We start from the raw sequence: 9,016 nt of genomic DNA, 5'->3' as shown, positions 1-9,016 counted from the left end.
TATTAGCTGTTGTCCTTCAAATATGATCCAAAACCTATTATAGCAGGCTAAAACTGCATGAATCATGTGCTATTTTTATTGAATGCTTTACAAATGTATAAAAATGATGCTTGTAAAAATGCTCAAATTACGCTTTCACCAATATACCAGCTTGTATATTTTTTACCAGACTGATGGGATCCTAGTTTCACACTTAGATAGGTAATCTAGTGGGAAAACACCAAAGGCCTGCATGACCTTTCAGTGGGGGGAGTGACAGAGACAGGTTTTTGGAGTGAACATTGGTGAGCTGCTGAGTTAAATTTTTGTAAACTTGCAACACAGCTTTTGTTATTCAGCTTTTCACATAGTTAGCTTGCTTTTGCCCATAGCTGACTATCTACACATTAAGAGGCTGCAACCTGTTGGCCAAGAACAACAGCAAATAATACTTATCAAACTGTTTGTCAAATAGTTTCCCAGTACGTTGAAAAAAAAAACTTCATGGAAGACACACTGATTCCACTTTATTTCTTAGACAACAGTTCAAAAGAAAACCAGCGCTACTAAGTGACGGCCTACAGATTAAACTGAAACCGCACTTATAACCGTATGCTCTTTATTTGCTTCTCAGCAACTACATTTGTATTTATTTTAGACTGACCTAGGGTGACTTTGGCTTTTTAGATAGCTTTCGCAGATGTGCGCCCATGTTGCAAAACCTCATGTCAAGTGCCACATGACAGAGTTTGAAGTCTTCACCAAAATGCAGCCACGAGTGGCGTGTCTGTCAGCCAATAGCGTGAGGAGGACTGGCTATTTCAACCAATCAGAGACTACTTCCTAGTCGCGGCCTGCGGTGGGCTCGGTGTGTGTTTGTCCGTTACGGCCTCCCTCGCTGAGCTCTGACTGGGAAGAGTAGAGGCGGGGAGGGAATAGTTGTAGCAGGGGCGACGCTGCAAAACCACCCCAGGGGAATGTAGAAATTTCGGGCTAAAAAATCACCCACAAGGAGCCGTGTACGCGAGCCAAAAGACCCAACGCATCGCCTGGTTTCTCATGGAAACAGATGGATTTGTGAGGAGGCGTCGGATGACCGCGGAGACTACAGGCAATGATCCCGGGGTTGCTGGAGCCTCTGCCGGGGCAGAAGTTCGATGGCTGGGGGGCAGATTCTGGGGAGTTTCGGAAAGTATCGTGGGAAGCCTGACACCCCGGATCGGAGGGGAGACGGAACTACAGACTGTTGATTTTATCCGCAATGCACAAGATGCACAAACAGAGGACTCTGAACCGGACTATGAGGGTTTGCCACAGGGAGCCTCCACTAGCACCCACATGTTGGCTGGAGCCGTGGCTGGGATCATGGAGCACTGCCTCATGTTCCCTATCGACTGTGTTAAGGTAGCTTAGCTCACTGGCTAACCAGCTGACCCACAACTTTGTGTGAATATCGATTTCTCTCACATCCTGCCTGTCCGTTGTCTTTCTGCTGCCGTTATTCCTGTGGCCAACGTGCGTGTTAGCATAGCTCATTAGCCGCTCGCTAACCTAAACACGCCGCAGCTGACTGTTGTGAGGACAAGGTCAGTCGGCTCGGTTAGCGTTTCACATACCAACTAGCTAACTGGTTAGCCCGCTCTTAGGAATACCGTTAGCTAGTAGGTAATTTTTGTTCACATTTAACTCAAGTGGGTTACTTATCGGATATGTACTAACTTACTGGGTGCTGTCAGAGCTTGAGCGGATGTACTGTTATGTAACGGTGTAAATGAGTTAGTTAATGGCAGTACTGTTGGCTAATGAGAGGCACTACTTAACAGCTACAACAACAGTTTTGATGAGTTGCACGCACTGCTTACAAAAACAAGTCTGGTTTAATGTTATGTCTGTAACTTGTGTCCTTCCTGCTGCTGTTATTACAAGACACACAAGGATGAATCACACAATTTGGCCCCTCCAGCTCACACTGCTGCATCTGTTGCTACTTTAACAACTGCCATTCACTGAGACAGCAGGCCTACTGCTTCACACTTCACAGCCACTTGCTTGTCTTCAGATCACATGCAACTTGACTGGGCCAAATCTTGTCATCTGTTATGTGTGAGTGAGTTTCTCTCTCTGTGTTTGCTGTCAACATATGTAAGGATTCATGACCTATCACCCCAACAGGTCAGTAGTTGTAGCCATGTGCTGTCGATTATCATTGTCCAACAGGCAGAGGGACAGAGAGGCAGGGCAAGTGACAATGAGCTTAGTCATGTCAGCTGTCCATGTCACACTGAAAGGCTGTTCATATATGCTCATGCTTCATCCATGTCTCTTCCACCTGCAGTTCACCTCTGGTGCAGCCACAAACCTAATCAAGAGCTGTCTGATGTCTGCTAACACTTGCTAATGCAGCTCAGCGTCTTTCCAAGCATACTTAATGTATGAGATATGGGACCTTGTGATGAACTGCAACATAAGGAGTACCTGCATGCTAAATCACATCTCCCTAAAATAGAACATACGCTAGAAGACACATTTCTAGATAAAGAAATCTGTTGCAGGAAAATGAGAAATATTTGAGCTGTAGATAACATTCCTTCTCGATGCATACAGTAGCTGCCTTTTCTTTTTAAAGTTTCCCCCTTATACCAAATGCAGGCCTTTCCTCCAGTACCATAAGCTTCTGACTTAAGAGATTGTTGTGTAATTATAGTTTAGAATAGGCTGTCATTCATTCATGTATCCTAAATCCCAGTAATCGGTTGTGGATCTAAAGAAGTGTGCTCCACTTGTAGGTCTGAGTCAGAGTGTACACTGTAAAGGGTTTAAGAACAGAGTTTACAGTTCTGGAGTTACTGAAAGAAACACACTGAAATCTTTTTCTTTAAACAGAGGGGAATGCTGTGTTCACATTGAGCACAAAGGTCATTGCTTTCTAGTAAAGCAAACACAAGCTATAGATTTAGAACAGCAGATCTATAGCTGGCACAGATGGTTGAATGGAGGGGTACTGACATTACAGCCTCTCCTCGCTCGTATGTAAAGAGAGTAAACTCCGGGCTTGTGTGTCATATATATGCCACCATTGACCAGCGATCTTTAGGCCCTGCATATGGCATCCGTAGTATAGGGTGACATGACGCCATGTTTCCAAGTACAGCGCACACACAGTTGGGTGTAAGTTTGTCCATTCAGCTGGAAGTTTGGTATTTGGGGGATTATGTCGCTGCTGGTTCCTCAGAGACAGACTCACTCACCCGGTCTGTCCCCAGGCAACCCTCTCTAAATATCAAATAGCAGGCGACTGAAACGCCGATCGCTTGCACTTGTCTTTTGGACAGCGTTGATATAATCTATCGTTTACGTCAGTGTGTGTGAGGAGGAAGAGAGTAAGGTGCTTCAGGGTCAGTGGGAAATAGGCTTACAGGAAGTCAGCTTATGTCCCCTTGTGACCTTGGAGCTCGTCGCTGCAGACTTCCTTGTATTCAATTATGCATGCACACTAGCAAGCAGCGCACACAATATCAAACGGCGTATTTCCCTCGTTTGACCTCTTGTTCACACTGCAGTCTATTCAGGACTCGTTTCACTGTAATGCCATTCTTTGCTGTAATGTGCAGACATACGGAACAGCTTAAATTATGCATTGTGTTCTATTTTTTAAATATCCTATTCAGGTCAAATTTATCAAGCATGGCACTAAAGTTATAACTAGTTTGAATTTGATAGTTGGTGACTCTGAACTTATCTCCATTCCACTGTGTTTTCCAGACACGAATGCAGAGTCTCCAGCCAGACCCCGCGGCCCGCTACAGGAATGTGATGGATGCGCTTCGCCGGATTGTAGCCACAGAGGGAGTCTGGCGGCCATTGAGAGGCCTGAATGCGACAGCCGTTGGGGCGGGACCTGCCCATGCCCTCTATTTTGCCAGCTATGAGAAACTCAAAAAGACTCTAAGTGATGTCATTCATCCAGGGGCTAACAGTCATTTGGCTAATGGTACCAAAAAACGTGCATGTATATTCCATTAATGTACAAATCATGTGTAGCTATCTTAATTTTAAGATCACTTAAAGGTTGGTTGACATTTAGGACTGGTTCATCTCCAAGTCTAATGTCAAACACCTTCCTCGTGATCTGTGAAGCTCAGCCTAATAATGTGTATTGCCTGACAAGTCCAAAAAAAACCCCTTCCAGGCTATCAAATTAGATAGATCCTTTTTATAGCTACAGCTGTACACTGTAAAGAAAAGCCAGGCACAGTTGTCAGCCTCTCATTGGCTTTTAAAGAAGCAGAAAAGTTAGTCCTATTAAATTCAAATCACCTCAGCTGCAATATAGAAACAGATTTAAGCAGAGATTGAACTTAGCAGCCTTGCTCTGAATGTCAACCTTTCCCTTTTCCTTGTTCTCCCTACTTTCTCTCTTCCTTCTTTTTCAGTTTAGTGGGAGGCTGGGTAAGTCCTCTTTCTCCCGTCTCATCTGCTCTTTCCCTTGTCGGTCCTGGTTTTTCCAGCTCATGGGCATGGTTTATACCTCCCAACAAGAGCAATGAATTCCGTTATCCACTAGGTGTCTCTCTATGCTCAGGTTTGACCTCGAGAAAAGGGTCAGTAGTGATATTTGCTTTATCCCCTGTGCATTTTAATACTGAATATGTACCAAGTCTGCTCTGATAACATTGATATTGGCACAATAATTTGCAGCTTTTCAGAATAAGGCAGTAAAGGCTGTGATATGATCAACTGGGTTTTCTTGCAAGCGAAAAAATTCCATTTACTGCAGTCTCGTCCAGTGTCTTTGTCCGTCGTAATTGTCTCAATGTGTAATAATTTCCGAGGTGTGTTTGTTTCAGGAACGGCTGGGTGTGTAGCCACACTGCTTCACGATGCCGCCATGAACCCAGCTGAAGGTAAGGGCAGCATTTTACACATATAGCGTCTTAGAGTTAGGATGGTGTCAAGGCTTTTTGTCTCTTTTGAGATTTAATGAAGAAACTTACAGGTGCCACGCCTGGACCAGCTATCTTCACATGCTGGTCTCACATATTCACTTTCACAGCTGCCTCTAGTCCACCTGCCCAGACATGTCAGTAGAAGGACACTGGTCTGAGTCTTCATGTGCAGCTGTTAGATGGACTGCAGCTGTTTAATGCTATTCAATATGACATTCTACATCCTTCTGTGTTTATTCAAACTACTTGTTCTTCAAAGTACAGCTTTATTGCAGGTAATGGCTTGCTAATTTATCAATTTTTTATTTTTTTTTTTAACCTTGGTAATGCCAACCCTGGACACATCTGGCCCTCTTCCATCCAAACATCTACCCATCCGTCCACAGTTGTGAAGCAACGCATGCAGATGTATAACTCGCCCTACCGCGGCGTGTTGGACTGTGTACGCGCCGTGTGGCAGAAAGAGGGCCCCGGTGCGTTTTACCGCAGCTACACCACCCAGCTCACCATGAACGTGCCCTTCCAGGCGCTCCACTTCATGACCTACGAGTACCTTCAGGAGCTGCTCAACCCACACAGACAATACAATCCCTCGTCCCACATGCTGTCCGGAGCTCTGGCTGGAGCGATCGCAGCTGCAGCCACCACGCCTCTGGATGTGTGCAAGACCCTGCTCAACACCCAGGAGTCTGTAACCCTCAGCTCCCTTTCCTCCGGTCAAGGCCCCAGCCAGGGCCAAGGCCAAGGAGCCCACAGACGCATCTCAGGCCTGGCCCACGCCTTCCGGACGGTTTACAGGCTGGGCGGCCTGCCGGGCTTCTTCAAGGGAGTCCAAGCGAGGATCATCTACCAGATGCCCTCCACAGCCATCAGCTGGTCGGTCTATGAGTTCTTCAAGTATGGACTCACCAAGCACCAGCACAACAAGAGGAGAAAGCAACACATGGAGGCTGAGATGTAGATGATTTGATCTCCTCTAAATATTGTTCTGTCCTCCGTGTGAGGCAAAATTAATACGCACATAGAGTCTGACTAAAATCCACCTCAGTTGTCCCATCCCTTTCAGACATAGCAGATAAGAAAGACATCTTCAAGCCTAGTTTGATTAGTTTTATTTCTGCTACACTGTTTCAAGACTAGAGTTGAGTTACGTTGTTCCTCTCTTTTAGGAGAAAACATTTCAACAGTATTATAGATAATGGTTCATCTTTTTTCTTTTTTGGAAGCTGTTCTAGTCACTATGATGTTTGTCCAAACTGAGAGCAACTGTGAAGAACTGCAAAGGTAGTCAGCAGAGGGCAGTAGTGCTGCTTTGTTAACTCCTGTAGTCTCAAAGTTTGCTCTCCTTGGACCAGATTTTTATTTTCACTCATCCAAACTTTGCAAATAAAGATTACAATTGACTCCTTATCTATATCTCCAAACAGATGGATCATTCAGTCTTTAATCCTAAATATCTTTTTGGTTTTATCCAGTTAAAAAATATTTCAGCCGTATGGCATTCAAAGACAACAGACCCTAAGTAAGAACATTTTGTTGTCAATCTAACACATTAATCCTATCACTATCCAGATACCTTTGAAGAAATTCAGTCAAATCCAGCCAACATGGCCACTCAGGTAGCTGAGCGCAAAATTAAGACAATTTTTATGAATTAAATAACTGATCTAAGTAATGTGGATAGTAGTCCAAAAATATTTGGTGATTTCACACATTAACAAAGGAGACCATCATCTAGACAGATGTACGGCTCTTTTTTGTTTTTGCTAAATTAATAAATATATGTTATTTTTTTTCCTTTTCCAAATGTCAATGTTTAAGATTATTACCTGAGATGTAATTGGACAGAAAAATACACTCTTGAATAGATCTGAGATGTCTAAAGTGTGTTGTTAATTTATTTTTCATAATTTAGATTCTTTAAATAGTATTTTATTTCAAGCAATTATATGACTTTAGTTTTTTCCCCCCTCTACTTCTGTGATTAGGCACAGCGTACCCGTTTGGCAAAGCAGACAACGGCAATATGAAGATGGCCATTACTTTGCTTCAGCTGTAGCTGTCCGTCTGTTTTCAGCCAGTGAACTACTGAGTTTAAATATTTGTGCTCAACAGCAAAAGATGAAGAATTTTACTGAGAATTTCAAGGAGTTGGATATCCCATAAGATGTTTCTGTACGCACACTGAGTACACTTATAATGGAAGCTGTCATTCTTATTGATCGATGTCTGATTGTTTCTGACACTGAATTGCACTCATTGAATAAAGACTCAGCAGCGGGGCTCTTCTCGCTGCTTGTAAAAAAAAAATAGGAGCCCTGCTTTCATTTTAATAAATGTGTGTGAATGTTTTGCTAGCTGCGTGAAGCGACCTTAAGAAAATGTTGTTACGTAATCACCAGTCAAAACAACCGGTTAAATTTAATGTGGGTGTGTGTGAAATATGTAAAGTCTTTGTATTCCTGTACAATAGGAGGCAAAGAATAGTGTGGATGAAAAGGGGACAATACCTTTAAGCCACATGTGCACCGCCAGAAAACACACGCAGAGTTTGTGTGCGTTTTCAGGTATTTATTTTTCGTTGGAGGCAGGTACAGTTGTTTAGTCTTGAGCACAGGTGCAGATTTCAACTCTGACCCCTCGGGACTGAAGACGCAGTTGGAACTTGTGGACACACAGCCTGCATGCAAACAGCTACAAGAGTGAAGCTTTGGAATTCAGGAAATGATGCATGAGAAAGTCCACTTTGATAACCGCATTAATGAAAAAATAGATGGTGAAGACAGGAAATGTGAATTGTACTTTTAAAACTAATATTACAGCCTTAAAAGACGGAACCAATATAAAATATTTTTTGAGAGCACTACATGGTTAGAAGATGACGAAGTGAACAGTCTCAGAACTGAAGTTACACCTACACTAGTTGGTCTTTACATTGCACCACATGGATAAAGGAGGATATCTTTGTAGAATCTCCAGTGGAAGGAGCTGCAGTACACCTGTAGATGACAATGATATGAGTAGAACTATGCAACAACTTGAAACAGACACAAGTTTTAATTTGAAATATGGAAGAAAAGCTGAAGAAAGTAAAGCTGTGCATGGAGTGTCTTTCCATTTATGTCATCCATTCTTTATCAATTTAAAAGTTTTATCTTGAGCCTGTTAAAGAGCATGAATCAAATATTGTGTTGCCAGATTTGGAGTAAAAACATCTTTTTTTTAGTGACCAAAACAAGTCAAATCATTGCATTATCTTTTTCAACATTTGAATACAAAATGACATCAACTCCTGCGATGATAAATCAACTAAATGTGACAGAGGTGGCTAACTGCACCAGGAAGAAGTTACAAATGGATTAACTTGTATTACAAACTCTACACAAACACTAGAATACAGTGGAAGCTTCAGAGAAGCAGGTTCCACGCTCACGGTGAAGAGTGACGTCTCCCCCACCCGACTCTCTGCAGACACACACTCACACCCATGCATGTCAGGCAGACACCTGTTCAAACAGGGAGTGTTAATGAACTGCTTCTTTCACTCTCTCCCACTATGTCTGCATGCATGTGTACAGTATGTGTGGTCCGTCATAGCTTGTGCTGTTGTGTATTTGTTTCTTCTTGTGCCGTTCAGCCAGACAGAGTTTGACTGGCAGGCTTTACATGAGTCGGAAAGTCTCACGTTTAAATGTCACCTATATAAACACTGATAAAAATATAAAGGGGCCTTACATTGGATGTCTGTCAAATGTGAGCTCTGTCTCTCCTTTTATTCCTGCTTTTAATTTCTCCATCTGTTTGAGTGTGACTAAGCCTGTCTGCTCCAAATCTCAGTAGGAGTAAACTATTTAGTCTGGTCATTTGCCCTTCTCTTAGTCACACTGTTTGTGTAACACAGAGAGACAGCGAGTGTGTATGCATGTGTGCAGTACAGTGGAGCTAGAGAGAGAGAAAGAGAGAGAGTATGAGGGCATGCATATGTTTTACAGCAATAATCCATTTGAAGTCTGAGTGACTTTAGAAACAATCACGTACCAAAGACACAGAAGTCCTTGATGTGGACAGAGAAAAAAAACTAAATGCATTTC

The 9,016-nt window shown here is 43.0% G+C and overlaps 1 protein-coding gene across 1 annotated transcript; it reads left to right on the top strand.

The window, feature by feature from the left end:
• The first annotated feature begins 867 nt into the window (after window positions 1–867).
• slc25a28 (solute carrier family 25 member 28) lies at window positions 868–7,235 on the top strand. Its single transcript, XM_008279752.1, has 4 exons — window positions 868–1,383; window positions 3,742–3,970; window positions 4,827–4,883; window positions 5,312–7,235. The coding sequence occupies exons 1-4, from the start codon at window positions 1,039–1,041 to the stop codon at window positions 5,884–5,886; spliced, it is 1,206 nt and encodes a 401-aa protein (XP_008277974.1). The 5' UTR covers window positions 868–1,038; the 3' UTR covers window positions 5,887–7,235.
• The last annotated feature ends 1,781 nt before the right edge of the window (window positions 7,236–9,016 follow it).

Source organism: Stegastes partitus, unplaced genomic scaffold, assembly GCF_000690725.1.
Source record: "Stegastes partitus isolate 25-593 unplaced genomic scaffold, Stegastes_partitus-1.0.2 Scaffold169, whole genome shotgun sequence".
NCBI lineage: Eukaryota > Metazoa > Chordata > Actinopteri > Pomacentridae > Stegastes > Stegastes partitus.
This window is presented reverse-complemented; position numbering and strand designations above follow the sequence as displayed.